Source organism: Canis aureus, chromosome 3 (assembly GCF_053574225.1).
Source record: "Canis aureus isolate CA01 chromosome 3, VMU_Caureus_v.1.0, whole genome shotgun sequence".
NCBI lineage: Eukaryota > Metazoa > Chordata > Mammalia > Carnivora > Canidae > Canis > Canis aureus.
In genome coordinates this window covers 26528150-26547632 of record NC_135613.1, presented here as the reverse complement: position 1 = coordinate 26547632, position 19483 = coordinate 26528150, and the positions used below count along the sequence as shown (strand labels likewise).

Here is a 19483-nt window from a genome sequence, read left to right as displayed (position 1 = left end):
CTGGCTAATGGGAGTTTAGCTCCAAGCTGCAGGTCCTTGGAATCTGGATCTGCTGATCCTCATATGGGACAGGGCCCAGGAATCTGTATCTAAAGTCCTCATTCCCTGCCTGCCCCTCATACACCTGAGACCCTGTCAGGTGAACTCAGGAGAAGATGGTTGAGCCAATAGGGTTCCCCCAACTTGACTGCATTTGCCCACGGAGAAGGGCCCAGGTCTTGTTTCCAGGTCTCAGGTGTATAGAAGGCTCTGGAGCTGCCCCAGAGCATAGGCTAGTCTGGGCCCACCTCAATCCCCAACCGGGCCACGGGAAATCAGTTTACCAAACACGCGAAAGAAAAAATAATTATTTTATTTAAGTTAAAATAGGGAGACTTTGGCTTCAACCCAAGATGATCAGGGTTTCGATACAGTTTTGCACAGGCCCCAAAGACCTCACAACTGTTATTATGCCATGACAGGAAGTTTGTAAAACGTTTCTGGTAGAAGGTTTCTTTTCGTTGTGTACATAAGAAGCGCTCTGTGTGCACCCTCAGCCCCGGCCAAATACTACTTCATTAAAAGACAAAACAAACATAAACAACTGAGAAGCACAGAAAGGCAGAAAGTGCCTGAGAAGAGAAGGCTCTGGGCTGAGGACACACGGATAAGGCCGTAGCATCTGTCCTGGCTGAGTTACACGTCAGTAAGGGAGGACACAGGTGCGGGAACATGAGCAAGGCTGATGGAAGAGAAAGAAACCCACGGAGGGGGCCGAGCAAAGTTCGAGAGGAAGCCTCTCTTGCTCTGATCGGAAAGCAGGAGCCCCTCCCGGACTCCTAAGATATGACTTTGCCCCCATCATCTTCGAGTTCTGAACCCCACAGAGATCCAGCCAGAGCCTCCCCAACCCCCCACCCGGGCCCCTGGCCTCAGGCCAAGGCACTGGGACGCACCCCTCCCCTGCCCACATGGTCTCCACCAATCATGGGAACACCTGGGCCCTCAGCAGAGCTGGGCAGGCAGCAGGGGGAGTGGAAATGGAAATATCCAGGGGTAACATTTAGGTGGTTGTTACAAAAGCAGACAGCACAGCAGCGGCATCAAACAAGTGGAATGAGAACTTGAGGGAGCCCCAGAGAGTCTCCTGAGCCCCTCTTCCCTCTGCCGGCCCTTCCTGACAGTGGCCTGCCTGGGGACACCCAGTGTCGCCAGTCCTGTGGAAGCCACACCCGCCAGGCGCTGCAGTCTAAGCCAAGGACTCCGGGGCCCTCTTCCGAGCAGGCTCTATTTTCTTTTCATCCTCTGTGGCCCACAGGCTAACTCAGCTCTGAACCGTTTTCTCTCTTGCAGCAAGTAACTTCCTGAATTTCTGCTCCATTCCAGAAGCCATGTGCCCATGATCTGCCGTCTTGTCTTTAGGGGATCCCTGGATTCCCCTTCTATTGGCCATTTCTGTTAGGAGATTGCCCTATGACAGGTAGCTTTCTGTAGGGCAGCCCAGGAGTCCTAAAGGGATGATCACCTTCTGCTGATTTTCATAAAGAAACCTTTAAAAAAAGGGGGTGGGGAAACCAAAAATGAGTATTTTTTATCTAGTTCTATCAATGACTCTTCCCTTCAGATTCTCTTCCTCTGACAGATTTTGCTTCTGAGAATAAAATAGGAACCAGCAGTATGGTGAGGCTTTGGCTTTAATCCAGAACGGTTTTACAGGTTCAGAAGGTCATCTTGGTTTTGCAGAGTTCTGACCAAACCCAAGGGAGGGACACCTATAGGCTAGAGTTATACTTCTCCCCATGCCTCCTGCGGTGACGCAGACACCTGCCATCTTTGCCAGTGGCTTCTGTGACGTAACAGAGAAACTGTTTTCTGAAATTAGAGGAAATGTTGGTGGAGGAGCCACGAATACAAAGATGTGGATGCTTATTTTAAATCCTTTTCTTTTAAATGTAAATAATCACCCCAAGATGCCTGTGTCACTTCCCCCAACCAACAGGGAGGAATCTGTCTGTGGATCATTCACCAACTCTCTGGTCACCTTTCCTATAAAAAAACAAGCCAGGAAGTGAATCAGCCGATCCCTCACCAGCTCTCCCTGTTCCAGTCTTCAGGAGAACAGATGCGAGAGGCAGCAGGCACCCACAGGGATTCCCCGTAATACCTCTTCTTGTACCTGTTCCAGCTCTTGCACTGGAGAAGGGAACCTGTATTTTAAAGTGACCACTGGAGGCAAGAGTCTGGATTCTGGGCTCAAAATGCAAGCACAATCTGCATCAAGTGTTGGCAACCCATACAGAGAATGTGGGAGGCCCCAAGGGGACCAGCTGTCCAGAGTGATTGTGCTAGAGTCATGGTAGTCACCTGGAAACCTTCAACCTGGTTAAAGGGAAATGGCTCTTTTGCTGACCAGCAAAGCTAGGCTCTCCAGGAAATCTCAATGCCCTGACAAACCCAAAATCTGCTTCGTCACATCTAAGTGGGGGATGCATCTCTGGCAACCCCTGGCATTTTATTTAGGATAGATGCAAGGTATACATATTTCTTTGTGCCTTTCCCACAGGTGTGGGTCCCTCGAACTGTAAATAGTGCTGTGTGGTCATGAGGCTGATGACCAGTGGACATCTATTAGGGCAACCTAACAGTGACCATGTGCCAATCTCACTGCCAACCTGCATGCAATCTCACTGCAGACAAGTACTCCTGAGTGTAGCCAGACATGGGGGCGAGTGGGTATGTGCTACCCGAGGGTCTAGGAGGTAGAAGAAGCTGAGTTCATGGCTGCTGCCCCACTGGGGGGTCAAGAGCTTCAAAAGCAGAGGCTTAAAGTGCCAGCAGATGCCCACCCCCACTCCCTGCAGCAGGGACTCATAGAGCCACCTGTTCCCAGGGAGGCAGCACCTGTATAGAACCAGGAAGGGAAAAGCTCAGGTGCTTGGAAGTTCATCTGGGGTACGTCTGGATCCCTGAGAGTCTCCTGTCTTGGAGGGTGCAGGAGCCTTGGGGGGGCCAGTCGGGCTCTCTGTAGACGGCTGGGAAGAGCAGCAGGAGCAAACAGAGAAGAGCCGAGTTCTGACGGCCTGGGTGCAGAGGACGAACATGATGCAATTGGCGCCGCCCTGAAACGTGTTCCCAATACCCTGGGGAGGGGAGGAAAGGAGAGGCATGAGTGCCCAAGCTGGAGGCGGTCTCTCTCTCTCTCTCTCTCTCTCTCTCTCACACACACACACACACACACACACACACACACACAGACCAGAAAGTGCTTCGGACCCCAGAACCCTGTCCTCCACCCACCGAGGCTGGTATTCAGCCCCCTAGCTGCAGGTCTTCTGTATTGGGAAGGACAGGATCAAGGCAGCTCTCGGGCCATTCCCAGGCCACCAGAGGGCCCCTTAATGCCCCTGGGCTGTGCCTGAGCCTCACTGCCCTTCCACCCTCTCACTGAGACTCCCCCATTGGGTCTCAGGCAGAAAGGAAGGCACCGTGGAGCCGAGATTCCTGCCAGTCCCAGGATGGCTGGTGTGCTGGGATGCACCCACTTTGTGGGGGATAGGGGCTTGGGGAGGGGGGGGATCTAACCCTACACCAGAGCCAGAGCAGCAAGGGCCAGGGAGGGCAGGCCTGCATACGTGCAGAACGACCAGCACCGGCGACCGCACCGCTGGGGAGCCGCAGAGGGTCAAGACGAATCGCACGGTGCTCCAGACCCGGAGGCAGATGAAGATGAGCGGGATGAGGATCAGCTTCTTATCGGCCACGGAGGCGCGGCGCTGAAGCTGGTGCGCCTCGGAGAGGATGGGCCGGTACTCGGAGAGCGCCTCGTGCTGTGCAGGGACCGAGGAGAACACGGGTGAGCCACTCATCCTGCCTATCTTTGCTCGATGTCACCCCCTGGAGGAGGCCTATCCTGACAACCTCCTTTCAAGGGCAAAGGCATTTTCCAGGTAGTCCTGTCCCCAGATTCAGTTAATTAGTTTTGTCCCCCCCCCTTTTTTTGTAGCTCTTAACATCCTCCTTCCTAGAAGTTACTCATCTTTGTTTATCAGGCCTGTTGCCTATTATTGTCCTGCCTTCCCCCTCCAGAATGCAAGCTCCCCCAGGGCAGAGGCCTGTGAAGGAGGGGCTCCATCCAAAGCTGGGGCAGAAAGGACAGGGGAGCAGGCGCGGGCTTTGTACTTCCCCACTCCTGGGAACACCTTCAGTGAGAGGAAGGGGGAGGCTCCATCTGTAGATCACAACTGAATTTGTAGCCATAGATGCAGCTATTCATAACAAAGATGTGTTTCTGAGCCTGGTCCAGTGTCTGGGACACTGAAAGCCCACGTGTGGAGAGAAGCCACATACCCTGGCAACTCTTCTTTGTAAAGCTTGCTCCAAGTCACTTATTTTTTTTTTCAAAATTTTATTTTTATTTATTTTAGAGAGAGAGTGCATGAAAGAGGAGTAGAGAAGGGAGAGAAATCTGAAGCACTCTGTGCTCAGCACAGACCCCCACGAGAGGCTTGATCCCATGACCCTGGGAGATCTTGACCTGAGCTGAAACCAAGAGAGTTGGCCAATTAACCAATTGAGCCACTGGAGTGCCCCCAGCTCACTTATTCTTAGCTCTCCTTCCTAGCTAGAGGCAGGGAACAACCCCTACCCCTCCCTGCCCACTAGTCTTCCGGTTTTCTGGAAACACTTGCAGGATTGTAAGACAGGATCTGTTCTCCCATGGGGGCTGGGCTCCCAGGCACAGCTCCAGGTCACCCTGGAAGGGCAAGGAAGAGGGGTGCATGGAAGGGCGGCTGCAGACGGACAGCCTGGGATGCTTCATCTGGGAGCCCAGAACCTTTCCAGGGAAGAAAAGGAGCCAAGAAGGGTGTCCCCAGCCCAGGCAGGAGACCAGCAAGAAGATGGATTTCAAACCAATCACTAAGCCCCTCAGGACCGCTCAGCAACTCCAGCAGTAGCAGAAGAGGGGGGCAGGGAGGTGGCAAGGCCGGGAAATTTCAGAGTGAAAAGAGAACCCCAAGTCTAGACTCCAGAAGCCACAGGCAGGAGCCGCAGGGAACAAGCACCCTACGAACTCAGAAATGGCTGCCATGTCACATACACCCCGAAAGAATAAAGGGGGGCATACCCCCCTGCAGCTTCAGCCCCTGAAAAATGGGGCAAAGAGAAAGCCCAGCATGGCCGTGGCGCCCTGGGGCCTGGGCTCGGGGCCCCTTCAGTACTCTCCCACCCTTCCCCCATCCCACCCTGCCCCCACGCCCAGCAGCCCCACCACGCAGCCCCTGGCAGCCCCACCATGAGCAGCCGCGCCCCGCCTCGGCCTGCAGAGCCCAGAGCCCGCAGTCAGGGACAAGGAAGGATTTTCCACGTCACCAGAGGAAAACCTTTCTTGCCTGGAATTTCCAGCCAGCCGGGCTCCTGCTGAGCTCCTGAGACCCCGAAGAGTCTGCATTTATGACACATTTTCAGTGACCACAGGGAATGCAGTTGAGGCATCGTGTGGCCCGTTCCGGGATCTCACGCCCTCGTCTCCCGGGGCCACGGCGGCTCAGTGATCTGGATGCTGCTTCCTGGCAGCGGCACTCCCCTCCCGGTGGAGCAAGCCCGGCGGCCTGCCAGGAGAGGGCAGCAGAGGCCTGGCCCAGAACACAGGCCGCTGCTCCCCTCCTGGACTCCACACGCAGTGGCAGTGGCCGCAGTGGCCTGGGCTTCACGGTCTGGGTGAGCCTAGGGGGCCCTTAGCCTCCGCCAGCCTCTATTCCCTTGTCCGTGATGGAGAAATGACAGGACCCACCCCTGCCAGGGCTGCATAATTAGCAAACCAGACAGCCCATGATGCGTCACCCTGGCCTGTCCCCCAAGTGGTCGAGCCCAGCACCAGGCTGCTAGGGCACAGTGGCCCCAGAAAGTTCTAGAATAGGGGGCTGGGGGTGGGGTGGGGGGAGGCAGGTACCTACCGCCCTGTTTATGTGCTTCCTGATGAGGAGGTAGAGGACGGGCAGCGTGACATAGGCCAGCATCTCCCAGAGCTTTCCGGTCAGCAGCATCCACAGGATGCGGTCCTCCGCCTCCAGGTCGATCCAGCACCAGCCGACTGACACGTCCGAGGCATCGTAGCCGATCTTCTTTAGAGCGACAGCTGCCACGGTGATGGCCAGCGGGACCCCCCAGCTGAGGAACAAGGGGCAGACAGGAGGCAGCAGGTCAGGCTCCCAACAAAGCCAGCAGGGGCAATGCCACTGGCCGCTGTGCTCTCCAAACCTTGGACCACATAGCATCCCTGGAGAAAGCAAGGCAGGAGTCGTCAACTCCCCCAACCTAGCCCCGCTCTGCCCAAGCCCTGCCAGGCCCACCCTAATGTCGCAGAGCCTGGGTAAGAGGACACAGGGATGTCCTGGCCTCCTGCCTGACAGGTGCCCCCCACCGCCACCCCTCAGAGGCCGGGTTCTCATTCAGAATTGCTGGGCTCCTTGGTGATTGGTGTGAGAATGCTGTGGCATGGCGAGGGTAGCTCCTTCCTGCCCCCAGGCTGGCCTGCATGCCAGCGTACACCAGCCCATGCACCCATGTCTCACCCACACAGCCCCCGTGGCCACCTGGGCCCAGGGGTACATGCACTGGCAGCTTGGGGTTGCCTGGGAGGGAATGCTAGGGTCCTGTACACCTGCAGCAGGATCTAGGAGGGGGAACAGGGGCTTGGGTGGGCACATCTCTCTGGGCCTGAGGACTCCTTGCTCTATGGGAAGGGTATTCCTGGCAAAGGTCACAGGTGGCCTCTGAAGCATAAGGCCTGGGGCAGGGGCCCCCTCTTAGGGCAGCATCCCTGACGGCATCCTGACGGCAACACAGCCAGATGAGAGCTGAGCCCCAAGGTTCCCAGTGTCCCCACACCAGGCTGCTTGTGAAGCATTTTAAATGGGCCAGGGGACCCACAGAGGTTTCATGGTGGGATAGTGAGGTGGTTAGGAGTTTGGGCAGCCATGCAAGGAACAGGGTTCAAGCAGGCCCCACTCTGACTTGGCCTCAACGCAGCAGTGTTTTTCTCCACCAAGTGGGGGATGGTGACGGTGCCTGGAGCAGAGTAGGTTGTCATGAGAATAAACTGACTGGTGTACGTCTGGGGCACCGGTAAGTGTGTTGTTGTGTCTGACCGCTGCTGCCGTGAGTCGTGTCCGACGTCCCAGGACTCTGGCCTATAGTGCAGGTGCCAGGAACGTGTGAGGCCCATGCGGTTCCTGCCCCTGGGAAGAGTACACACGGGCCTATGGGCCTATGTCCCAGGTCAGTTGCTGGGAGACGAGCAGTATGTAAACAGGACATGTCATCAGTAAAACCCTGAGGTCAGAAATTGGTTGTATCCTGAGAGCTGTGTGAGCAATAGCTGTTTTAAAAAAAAATTATTTATTTATTCATGAGACAGAGAGAGAGAGAGAGAGAGAGAGAGAGAGGCAGAGACACAGGCAGAGGGAGAAGCAGGCTCTACACAGGGAGCCCAACGTGGCACTTGATCCTGGGTCTCTAGGATCATGCCCTGGGCCAAAGGCGGTGCTAAACTGCTGAGCCACCTAGGGAGCTGCCCCTAGCTGTTTTATTTTTTTTAAAGATTTTATTTATTTATTCATGGGGGGAGGGAGAGAGAGAGAGAGAGAGAGAGAGAGAGAGAGAGGCAGAGACACAGGCAGAGGGAGAAGCAGGCTCCATGCAGGGAGTCTGATGTGGGACTTGATCCCAGGGCTCCAGGACCATGCCCCGGGCCGAAGGCAGGCGCCAAACTGCTGAGCCACCTAGGGATGCCCCAACAGCTGCTTTTTTAAAGTTAAGTTTTATTTATTTACTTAAGGATTCTCTCTATACCCAATGTGGGGCTAGAACTCACAACCCCGAGATCAAGAGTAGTATGCCTTTCCACTGAGCCGGCCAGTAGCAGCTCTTTTAGAGAGAAAGTTGTAGAACAGTTGATGAGACCAAAGTTGAGTGTTAGTCTTGCCAGAATGAGAAGTGCTGTGTTCAGTCAGGTCAAAAGGGACAAAAACCCCACAGAAGTTAAAGGGTGATGAGAAAGGTACCAAGTTACCCTCAGGAGTCTGTCCACTTTAGATGCTTGTCCTATCAGTTACTTATTTGTGAAGTGGACATATATTAGCGTCAAACTGTTCTGTCATAATATAGGGTTTCCGTTTAGGGGCATCTGAGTGGCTCAGTGGTTGAGCGTCTGCCTTTGGCTTGGGTCATGATCCCGGGGTCCTGGGATTGAGTTCCGCATCAGGCTCCTCGCAGGGAACCTGCTTCTCCCTCTGCCTATGTCTCTGTGTGTGTGTGTGTGTGTGTGTGTGTGTCTCATGAATAAATACATAAAATCTTTAAAACAAAACAAAAAAACTCATGCCATCCTGGGGGCATCTGGGGACAACGTGTCACAACAAAGAGCTCCATGAGGGCAGGTGCACTGCTCTTTCCAGCATCTAGAACAGTGCCTGGCGCCTGGTAGGAACAGAACAGGGACCTGCTGAATGGGTGAAGTTTGTGGCAAGTGACCCAATCTGCTCCTTAGCTCTTCACGGCATGAACATATTGTCATTGAAAAGGAAGTAAAAAGCTTTTAGTTGTCTTGCTACTCATGGCTTTATGGTTTACGGGGCTCCTCCAAGGAATCCTGCAATGGGGAAAAGCATGGTGTATAGAGAGCCTCACCCTGCAGGAGGCTGGGCAGGGGCTGGAGGGGCGCCCTCCCGGCTGGAAGTAAGCACACAGGGTGCGCCCAGGGCAGGCGCTCACAGGCAGTGATTCCTCCTTCCTGACGTCCCTCACGGGAGACCCGGGCCCCTTCCTGACGTCCCTCACGGGAGACCCGGGCCCCCCACGGAGACAGATCCATTCTGTGACTTCAGGCTTGTCCTAGGAAAGCTAGTAAGCGAAGTGTTTCTTCTGTATTACTGGGGTACATCTGGAGCTAAGTCTGTGTTGGGAGGTAGCCAGAGAGAAGACCAAACAGGCAGAAGGCTTTAAAGGGTTAAGAATGTGGGTTGATTGGGCGCCTGGGTGGCTCAGTCAGTTAAGCCTCTGCCTTGGCTCTGGTCATGATCCCAGGCTCCCTGCTTCTCCCTCTCCCCCTGTCCCTCCTGCTTCCCCTCCTCATACTCCCTCAATCTAGCCCTCTCTCAAATAAATAAAATCTTTATTTAAAAAAAAAAAAAGAAAGAAAGAATGTGGGTTGATCAATCAGAGTCACTGTTTGAACCTCAGCAGATGGTCAGAAGCTGCTTGGGGAGGTATTTAAGTAGGAGGTGGTAAGGAGCAATGTCAGGGAGGGGTGGGAATGGAGTGGGAGGGAGGGAGAGGCTAATGACCCAGCAAAGCAGGCTCTACCAGACTTGTGAGTTATGGGTAAGGGCCGTGGTGTGCTGGTAGTGTTTCACAACTGGCTCTGTACACAGAAAGGATTTGTATGCCGGTGCCTGTGTATGTACGTATGTAAGCATGCACATATACGTTTATTATTAATTTAACTGATATAAAAGACGTGAAGCACACAATCTGCAGGTAATAACACATCACACTACGGTCCTTGTGGTGAATTCCGTATAGCCAATCAAGCCTCACAGAATGCACTCAATTTTTGCCAACACACTATGGTTGCAGTTGGCAAATGAGAGTAGTTCCATGACATGAAGTTGTTTATGTTTTAATTTTTCTTCACACATAAGAAAAATGTGAAGTAAGGAAAAGCTAAGGGAGAAGACAAATGGTGACTAGAGAGCAACTTCTTTGTGGGATCGGATATTAATTTCCCAACCCTGGAAGAGTATTTCTACTTTTTTTCCCCCCTGCTCCACAATACCATGTCTTCTCACCCCTTAAATACCTGGCTTCCTGCCTGCCCCATCTGACTACCACCTCTGCTGAAGTTCATACAAGGAATACTGTTAGGTATAATTTTGACTATTGATGTTTCCTCTATCATCTTCTCAAATCTAGATAAAGAGTCCAGGAAACTATGGCCCTCAGGCCAAATCTGGCCAGAGTCTGCTCTGCTTTGTTTTGCTTTTCTTTCTTTCTTTCTTTCTTTCTTTCTTTCTTTCTTTCTTTCTTTCTTTCTCTCTCTCTCTCTCTCTCTCTCTCTCTCTCTCTTTCTTTCTTCCTTTCCTTTCCTTTCTTTTCTTTCTTTCTTCTCTTGTTCTTTCTTTCTTTTTAAGATTTTTATTTATTTGAGAGAAAGAGCTCACAAGCATGCACACAGGTGCAGAGGGAGAAGGTAAAGCAGACTCCCTGCTGAGCAGGGACTCTGGGATCATGACCTGAGCTGAAGACAGATGCTTAACCCACTGAGCCACCTAGGCGCCCTTTTTATGCTTTTTTAAATAAAGTTTTATTGTAACTGTAAGAGCAGAGGCTGAATAGCTGTAATTGAGATCAGATGGCCTGTAAAGCTGAAAAAAACCTATTATCTGGTCCTTTACAGGGAAAGTATGCTGACCTCTACTCTACACAATCAACAAAATAAACCAAGCCCTGATCTGTGGTGCTTGCTGTTTTTCATGGTGCAATACTCCCACTGTGACTAATTTCAAGCCACCAATACATGTGGTTGGGGACAGATGGACAGTAATTGACAGTATTTCCATCTCATAGATTTGATAGTTGTAAATAACCTCAAGTGCACAGATAACAGTAAAATAATTAAGATGTAATTTTTAATACTCTTACTACTCTTTTAAATACAACTTATAAGTTTATATAGTTTAGTTTTTATTAATGATTATACTTAATAATCAGCTCACAAAATGCCCTAAAATTTAATAATTGGGTCTCACCAGCTGGCTCCAGGATGCCATCGGGTGGAGGATAAAAAGGGGTAAAGAGCTGAAGATGTCCCAGGTTCTCCACCTATAGAGTGAGGAGAAAGTCCCTATTTTTGGCAAGCTCAGATAAGCCAAGCCATTCTCTGGCCAGGTGGCTGGCCTGAGCTGTAGGCACTGTGAATCTGGAAGATACTCTAGAAACACATGTGTGACATAATCCCTTCTTTCTAGAAATGCATACTTCCAATTTCTGTCACAGACCATGTAATATTTTCCCTCCTAATAAAGAAGCTGGCAACCAAAAAATTAAAATCAGAACAAGTAAAATATAGCTGAATAACAGCATGTGAAAAAAATCATGGGCTTTAGTTGATTATGACCTAGAAACTCCTGTGGTTGGAGGAAGCACCCTGACACCCACATGTAGGCAGACCAGAACTGTGAGCAAATTGTCCTGCCTCTGTGTGGATGCTTGTGACCCACATTCTAAATCCGAGATTGTTAAGCTATAACTCAGGCCGAGGAGAAGCAGTGCTGGGGTCACCTGGATAGAAGAAGCCCAAAGGCCACACTCTGGACACAATCCCCCACTTGGAGGGACACCAGAAGCCCACACCCTCTCGCTTGTGTTCACCTGAAAACCTAGGCCAGAGTCCAAGATGGCTTTGTCCTCCCTCGGAGGCTGCTAAGAGCTGAGTTGTGTCCCCACCAAATTCATATGTCGAAGTCTCCTAACCCTTAGCACCTCAGGATGTGACTATAGTTGGAGATGGGTCTTTAAAGAGGTGATTAAATTAGAATGGTCTGGAGGATGGGCACTAATCCAGCACAACTTTCGACCTTATGTGGAGAGATTAGGACACAGACACACACCAGGTGCAGACTGTGTGAGGACCAAAGGTGTAGATGGCCATCTACAAGCCAAGGAGACAGGCCTCAGAGGAAACCAACCCTGCCAACCTTGATCTCGGACCTCCAGCCTCCAGGACTATGAGAAAATGGATTTCTCTAGTTTAAGCCACTCTGTCTGTGGTACATTATTAGGGCAGCCCCAGGAGATGACTAGGGAAGCTTTCTACGAAATATGGGGAAGAGACACATGCTAGTTCCTGGGAATCCCACCACATCTGGACTGGTGGGGTCCCTCAGTAAGCTTAGGGGAGGGGTAAACCAACAACAACAAAAATCCGTTCAGATCTCCGTGCCCAACGTGGGCTTGAACTCATAGACCCTGAGATTGAGGGTTGCATGACCTACCTACCAAGTCAGCCAGGGGCCCTAGTGTCCTTTTGTTTTTATATCTCCTCCAGGGGAGCAGAACCAGAAACACCACAGGATTAGCCAGGTGGTGAGTAAGCCATCCCATCCCCAATGCCTGAATTCCCTGCCATTGGTCATCTGACCCTGAGCAGGGGGCCTGTCTCCAGGACAGTGATGCTCTGGGTTTCCCTTAGAGTTCCCAGCTCTGCCGGTAAGTGGTCTCTGAAATCTCTCCTACCAGAGTCACAGTGGGGGACACCTAGAGGGACAGTTGCACTTCACACAGATCGGACTCTGCACAAAGAGTCTATCCACCTCCACCGTTAGATTCCTGCATTCTTCCCTCCACCCCAAACCTCACTCTTCCTACAGATGTTTCCACAAGGGGGCTGGCGTCTGATGGGAAAGAAACAAGAGTCTTCTCCCACAAACAGCAGTGCCTGGTCTATGTGCTGGGTGGCCTACGGAAAACCTTGAATGTTAACTCAAAAAATGCTTTCAGAACAAAACTACCGTGCAACAATGTGCCAATTTAGAGAGTTCTTGGGAGCAAGACAGAGCTGTGCAGAGGGAAGCACAGCTGCAGTGAGCCAGGCCTGGTGGAGAGAATCACAAGGCCTGTGGCTGCCTGGAGGTTTCTTCCCTAAACAAAGGGCACTTATTGTTGAGTGTGGGGCAGAGGGGTAGGTCGTGGGAGAAGTTTGAGGAGCCGGCCACTAGCCCGGCACCACGAGGTCACTCTGTGGCACTGGGCACAGAAGGGAGTGTGGAAGGGGGGTGTCCAAAGGAACTTTACGCATACACACACCCTGGTGCCTCTTCTGCAGCCCTGGTGCTGGTGGGCGTCACAAAGCCACCCTGCAATGCTCAGAGACACTCTCCTGCCCAGCCAGGTCCTGACCGACTGGATGCCGGGTAAGGATGGGCAGAGTGGCACTTGCCCTGGCAGGGGGTTCTAGGGCAGCATCTGCTTTCTCACAGCCCCTGGGGCCGCGGACAGCTTCCCATGAACACAAAACGCTGTACAGAGACCTCACGATGCAGCAGTGCCCTCTAAAAACTTTTTAGGAGGGCAAAAGCAAAGCTAATTCAACTCTTGTTATTTTGGGGAATACCGATTGACATGGGGTACCGTTCATGCAGGTGCTTACATGCAACCCTCATTCAGACTCACCTGCTTGGGGCCCCATCACCGAGACCCACAGTGAGCTAGTTTCCCATCAAAGAGCTTAGAGGATCTTCCCCTTCGTGGCCCTCGCTTCCTCTTTTGTCTATATTAGAACTTCCCACTCCCCACCCCCATCAAGCAGGGGTCTTGATGGTGAGCTTGGGAACCACAGACTCTTCCTCCAGAACCCCCAGGCAACCTCCAGGGAGTGGGAGCAGGTAGGCCCAGGGGCCAGAGGTCATGCTCACATCTGCTCCCACGTCGTGCCAGAAGAAACCCTATGGCTTCCTGAGGTGGCTAGCTTGGCCAGGACCCTTCCTTCCGATTTGGTGCAGTGAGGCTCCCCCCAGCCCAGCCTTCCTCCCCTGCTCACAGGACACAGGATGACACCTGCTACGGTGGTGCCTGGGCACATAGGTGCAGGAGATGGTCCACCGACCCTGCTCCGGCCTTGTTCAGAAGAAGGAGCCCACCGCTCTGACAACTGCTTCTGAGGGGCAGCTCACCATCAGCAGGGGGGCAGGGATGGTTTCTGACCAGAAAAGAACTGATGGCACCCACAGTGGCTCTGGGCCTGAGCTTCTGGGCACCTTCTCAGAGAAGGTATTGTAAATGCTCACAGATGCACATCCATGTGACTGTAAGATATCGGGTGTCCATGTCAGGCTGCCTCAACAGCTCACGTACGGTGGACAGGGACTTAATACAGGACTTTCCCTTGAATGCTGAGTATTCTCACACAACCGTAGAAAGGCAACAAAAAACAGGAAATTCGCTTCAGAACACTGTCAGATCAATGCATGCTAACTGGGTGGGTAAAGTCTGAGGCATAAGAAGATCTTTATCTCGACAAGGTATTTATTAATTACCAAGAGGAGAACAGGAACTGCTGTGCACAACTGGCAGGCAACACCCTTAATCAGGTGATCAAAATTATTATCACCAGAGGCAGAACAAATCGAAGTCCCTGGAGAGGGAGCAGCGAGAATCTTCTGTTAGATTCCAGCCCAAGTGCAAAACCTGAAACCACTCAAGGGGAAGCACCAGCCAGCCCAGCAGAGGGACCTTCTGCAAAACAATGGACATGTATTCTTCAAAGAAGTGTCCTGAAATACCAAGAAAGAACTACTGCTGATTGCAGAATAGAGACCTAACAAGTCAAACACAAGCCAAGGGTTTCCCTTTGCTACTGGGGAAATCTCTGCAGAAGACGGGCAAAATCTCTGTAAAGTCCACCCTCGGTAATAGCATCATTCCCTGCTATACCATTTCCCTACTTCTGGAAGGTGTGTGTGGTTACCTAAGAGACTGACACTTGCTTAGGGAAATACACACTAAAGGACTGAGGGGTTCTGGGGACATCAATCTACTCTTAAATGGTTCCAGAAAAATAAATGCAGAAGACAAAGCCAACAGGATACAATGTCTGTCATGGCAGAAATCTGGAAAGTTAAAAAAGAGTTTGATGATGAAAGAAAAATTTCTTCTAAAGATTTTATTTATTCATGAGAGGCACAGAAAGAGGCAGAGACACAGGCAGAGGGAGAAGCAGGCTCCCTGCTGGGAGCCCGATGTGGGACTCGATCCCAGGACCCCAGGATCACGCCCTGGGCCAAAGGGAGGCACTCAACTACTGAGCCACCCAGGTGTCCCCAAAATTTTTTAATTAAAAAAATATTGTTGGGCCAAGAGACAAGATGGGATCCTAAACCGAGGACTGACCCTCGGAGTTCTAACCCTGAGCCCCTCATTTATGGCCATGTGAGCTTGGGCAAGTCTCACCAGCTGTGGCAGGACCAACCTGCCCGGCCCCAGGGCTACTGGTGGCCAATGAGCTAAGGAACGAACCAGCACTTTGCAAGCCTTCAGGAGCCAGATGCAACTCGTGATAGAATGCCATTTCCAGGATCCCTGGGTGGTGCAGCGGTTTGGCTGTCTTTCTGTAAAGGGAACCTGGTCAGGTCTTATGATGGGGTCTGTGCAGGCATTTTCTGGGAAGTAGTGGTTCGCTTTTATAAATGGCTTTTTTTCACTTAACATTGTAGCATACCATTTAAAAACCATTTAAAAATGGCTTACAGAGTTCAGAGCCAGTATCTGATGGCTGTGTAACATTTCTGGTGAAGTGTAGTTTGTGACCTATCGCTCCTCTATTTTTTGGACATTCAGGTTGCTTCCAAATTCTTGTACAAACTCCTTTGTACCTACGGCTTTGAATGTATTTTGGATTATCTCTTTACACTAGGTCCCTATGAATAGGATTATTGGATCAAGGGGTATGAACCAAATACTTTCTATGTGGATTATTCCAGTTTACAGTGCCAATAATAATGTAGGAAAATAAAATACTAGTTTTACCAGCATTTATCATATTAGTATTCTACTTTACTATTTTTTTCTAAGTTAAGGAGAAAATGGTACCTCATTGTTATAATTTGTATTGTTTTGACTATTGATGGGGTCAGCTTTTCCCCGTGTATATTTATGAGCCATTTTGACTCTTCTGTCTGAATCTCTCCTATATCTATTTATCAAGATATTTGTTTTTTTTTTTTTTTTTTTTTTTTAATCATTTCAGGGGCACCTGGCTAGTAGAGCACGCAACTCTTGATCTCGGGGTTGTGGGTTTGAGCCCCACGTTGAGTGCAGACATTACTTAAAAATAAAATCTTAAAAAGAAATCATTTCATAAAAACTCCAATAGACATTCTCAACCTCTATGTTATCACATTTTAAAACTTTCCCAAACTGAAGTTTTGATGAGGACTGATATTCAGTTGTCTGAAATGGTTAAAAAGTAGATGACCATGGAGACTACATCTGGAGATGAGATTTCTCATGTCAACAGGTCTTAAAAAATTATAAACTCCAACACCAAAGAAAGCTGATGGAGAGCCCTTAGCAAGGTCATTAGCAATACAGTCTGGGGAATCTAGGTCAATAAATGAACCTGTTAGACAGGTTTCCTACCAATTCTCTTAGACCAGCAAGTTGAGCTAACTTCTGAAAGGGAGCTCCAAAGAACAAATTGTCAAACTCCCTTTGTAGCTTGGATATAGGTAAAAAAAAAAAAAAAAAAAAAAAAAATTGGGATCCCTGGGTGGCGCAGCGGTTTGGCGCCTGCCTTTGGCCCAGGGCGCGATCCTGGAGACCCGGGATCGAATCCCACGTCGGGCTCCCGGTGCATGGAGCCTGCTTCTCCTTCTGCCTGTGTCTCTGCCTCTCTCTCTCTCTGTGTGTGACTATCATAAATTAAAAAAAAAAAAAAAAAAAAAATTAAGTAGGTTCCACATCCAGTGTAGAGCCCAGTGCAGGGCCTGAACTCCTGACTCTGAGATCAAAACCTGAGCTGATCAAAAAAAAAAAAACAAAACAAAACAAAACCTGAGCTGCTGAGATCAGAGTCCAAGGCCACCTGGGGAACCCTAGTAATTTTCTTTTGAGAAGCTGATGGATCCCATTCAACAGACAAGATGAGCAACTCCCTTCTTTTTTATGGCCAGCACAGAGGACACATGGGCTTTCTTAGGAGGCCTTTCCCTCGGCATCACAGAAAACACCCCTAGGACTGAACAGAAGGAAGTCCCAACTCAGGTTCATTATGAAATGTACCTTTTCTATAAGATGCACCAGGTTTTCTTCATCACTTAAAAAAATATTGTTTTCAATATTTTTTTCAATATATTTTTTAAGAAGGGAAAACAAGAGAAAAGATTCTTGGCAAAGACAGGTCCAGTCATAGGCTCCTTCTCAAGTACATGTGAACTCTGGTGTACATGCTGTCCACACCCAGCAAGACTGCCAAAGACTGGGTCTCTGAAATACGCAGAGGCCAGGGTGGAGAGGGGGCAAAGGGAGAAAAGGCAGCCCCTGTGGGTCTCTGCAGCATCTGAGGTACTGTGGGCTCCTTGCAAAACTTTTGACATGAACAGCTGAGAAGCAGGCCACTTAGTTTCCCAGGGACCAGCTGGCTGGCCTTCATCCAGCAGTTCTGAGACCTAGAGGTCAAATGACTCTCGCAGGCTTGTGATCTCACCGTTGTGACACCCAGGTGACCTGTCTCTACCAAAGTGCTGACTGTCCTCAGTTTGGTCCCGTGGAAAGCACTCAAGTATTTAACAGAGAGAGCCTATAATTAGGGCAGTATTTGGTGCTGGTATCTGGGAGAGAGAAAAGGAGAAACAAGCCCTGTAAAATTCCTGCCTTGAGTGCGGTGCAGGACACCATCAGATGTTCAAATCTTGAAATTACACCAGAAAGGGGCCAACCTTCCATAGGTGAAGGTTACCTGACGAGGCGCTTTAGTGCCAGGGCAGGGCAAGGCCTGGGTTTACTCTGCTCTCATAGACTCCAGGCAGCTGGGGGCCCTCTCCCAGACCAGCCTCTGCCACTGACCTCACCCTCAGATTCCAAACCCTAGAAACTCGAGATCGTGTGAGTCTAGAGATGAGCAAAGACAAAATAATGAAGAAGGTACTTCGGGAATTTTACAGCAGAAACCCTGCATTTGGCAGGGGGTAGCTGGCGTGGGAGTGGCTGAACGCATCACACCAACTGGGGCACAGGGTGGCACCGGGAGCAGCCACCCTCTCCCTCCTGGAGCATCACCTAATTCATCTCTCGGCCTGAGAACGAGGAATCTCTCCGCAAGGGCAGCAGAGTGGCCAGAAAGCAGGGAAGCAGGAGGCAAAAGGCATCAGGTGTCCCTGCCATCTCTCCAGGTGCTTCCAAGTTAGGGGAGCCCAGCTCTGGCCCCCACCTCTCGGGCAGGTGCCGGGCGGCTGAGCCGGTGCTCGGGGCAGGTCCACCTCTCCGCCCGGGAACGTGAGCGGACCTGACCCGTGAGCCCCCCCCAGGGGTCCGACCGAGACGCGGGCGCCGGAAGGGCGCGAGGCCCACAGGGGCAGAGGGCAGGGCCCGGGAGGGAGTCCCGGGGAGGGCGGCGCTGCTGCCACACACCTGACGACGTGGAAGGCCCAGAGCAGGCGGCCGGTCCGAGGCTCGCGCGCCGCGCGGACGATGCTGAGGTACAGGTAGAGGGCGATGGCCACGGTCCAGAAGAAGGAGCTGGTGTTGGCGAAGGTGGAGAGCGCGCCCTGCAGCACGCAGTCCCACGAGGGGCCCGCGAAGTCCTGCAGCACCCCGTAGAAGTAGGAGGCGGCCGAGAGCAGGTCCGCCAGCGACAGGAAGAGCAGCAGGCGCCGTGCCCGGCTGCGCAGGTCGGGCCACAGGGCGTGCGTGGCCACCAGCAGCCCCGAGCCCAGCGCGGAGAGCGCGCACGACAGCAGCACCACGGCGCGCTCCGACGGCACCAGCTCCGTGGGCGGCGCGGGCGGCGGCATGGCCCGGCGGGCAGGGGGCCGCGGCGCCGCTGGGACGGAGGCCCGGCCGCGTGCGGCTCCCGCCGCCACCGCCGTCTGGGCACCGCCGCGCCCGCGGTCCGCGTCCCAGCCCGGCCCCGCCCCCCCTCCGCGCCCGGCCCAGGCCCCGCCCCTGCCCCGCCCCCGCCCCCGCCCCCAGCGCCCTCCGCACCCCGCCCCGGCGCCCTCCACCGTCCGCCCCGCGGCCCGCGGCGAGGCGCCGGGACCCCGAGCTCCACCCTGAGCCACGCCCCCTGCGCCCTCCAGGCTCCACCCCGGGGCTCCCACGTTCCCTTCCCTGCCCGCCGCGCCGGGGCCGCCCCTGCTCTAGCCACATGGCTAGGACGTCCCGTCCTGCAGAGGGAACGACTGGCGTTTTTAGGACTAGTGTTACCCTCCTTTCAGCCAGCTGGTGTGTGGCGTGTGGCGTGTGGGGGTGGGGGACGGGGGCGTTCTTTCCACTAGTAACAAATGTGATCGTCACTCCTCATCCAGCGGTACCCGCGCTGTTCGCAGGGCAGGGACGGTTGCTTTGGGAAGGAAGTGTGTTTGTTCTTTCTTGCAATGAACATGCTATTTTGTAAAGTCAAGCTTACTGTTTAAAAAATAAATAAATAAATAAAAATTAATTCCCGATTTACTGGTTTTTAGATTTTTGAAAATTTCATGTGTTTTAATTGAGATACCATTCACATACCATAAAATAACCCTTTTCTGTGTACGATTCCATATTCCATAGTTTGTAGTATATTCCCAAGTCTGCGCAACCGTCTTTATCTAACTCCACAATGATTTCATCACCTGGAAAAGAAACTGTTGCCACTCACTCCCCGTTTACTGCCTCTCTCAGCCCCAGGAGATCCCTAACCCACCCTCTATGTCTGTGAATTTGCCAGTCCCGGTACCTGCATACATGCAAT

General features: G+C 52.0%; 1 protein-coding gene across 2 annotated transcripts; it reads right to left on the bottom strand.

Annotated features, from left to right (window-relative positions):
- Positions 1-336: 336 nt before the first annotated feature.
- GPR157 (G protein-coupled receptor 157) lies at positions 337-18582 on the bottom strand. Of its 2 annotated transcripts, none has more exons than XM_077891322.1 (4): positions 18163-18582; positions 5934-6147; positions 3562-3806; positions 337-3119 (listed from the first exon to the last, which is right to left on the bottom strand). In XM_077891322.1, exons 1-4 carry the CDS (start codon positions 18543-18545, stop codon positions 2789-2791), a joined length of 1173 nt encoding a protein of 390 aa, XP_077747448.1. In that variant the 5' UTR covers positions 18546-18582; the 3' UTR covers positions 337-2788. The 2 variants fall into 2 exon arrangements, with proteins under 2 accessions (XP_077747448.1, XP_077747449.1); XM_077891323.1 differs by having other exon boundaries at positions 3612-3806.
- Between the last annotated feature and the right edge of the window lie 901 nt (positions 18583-19483).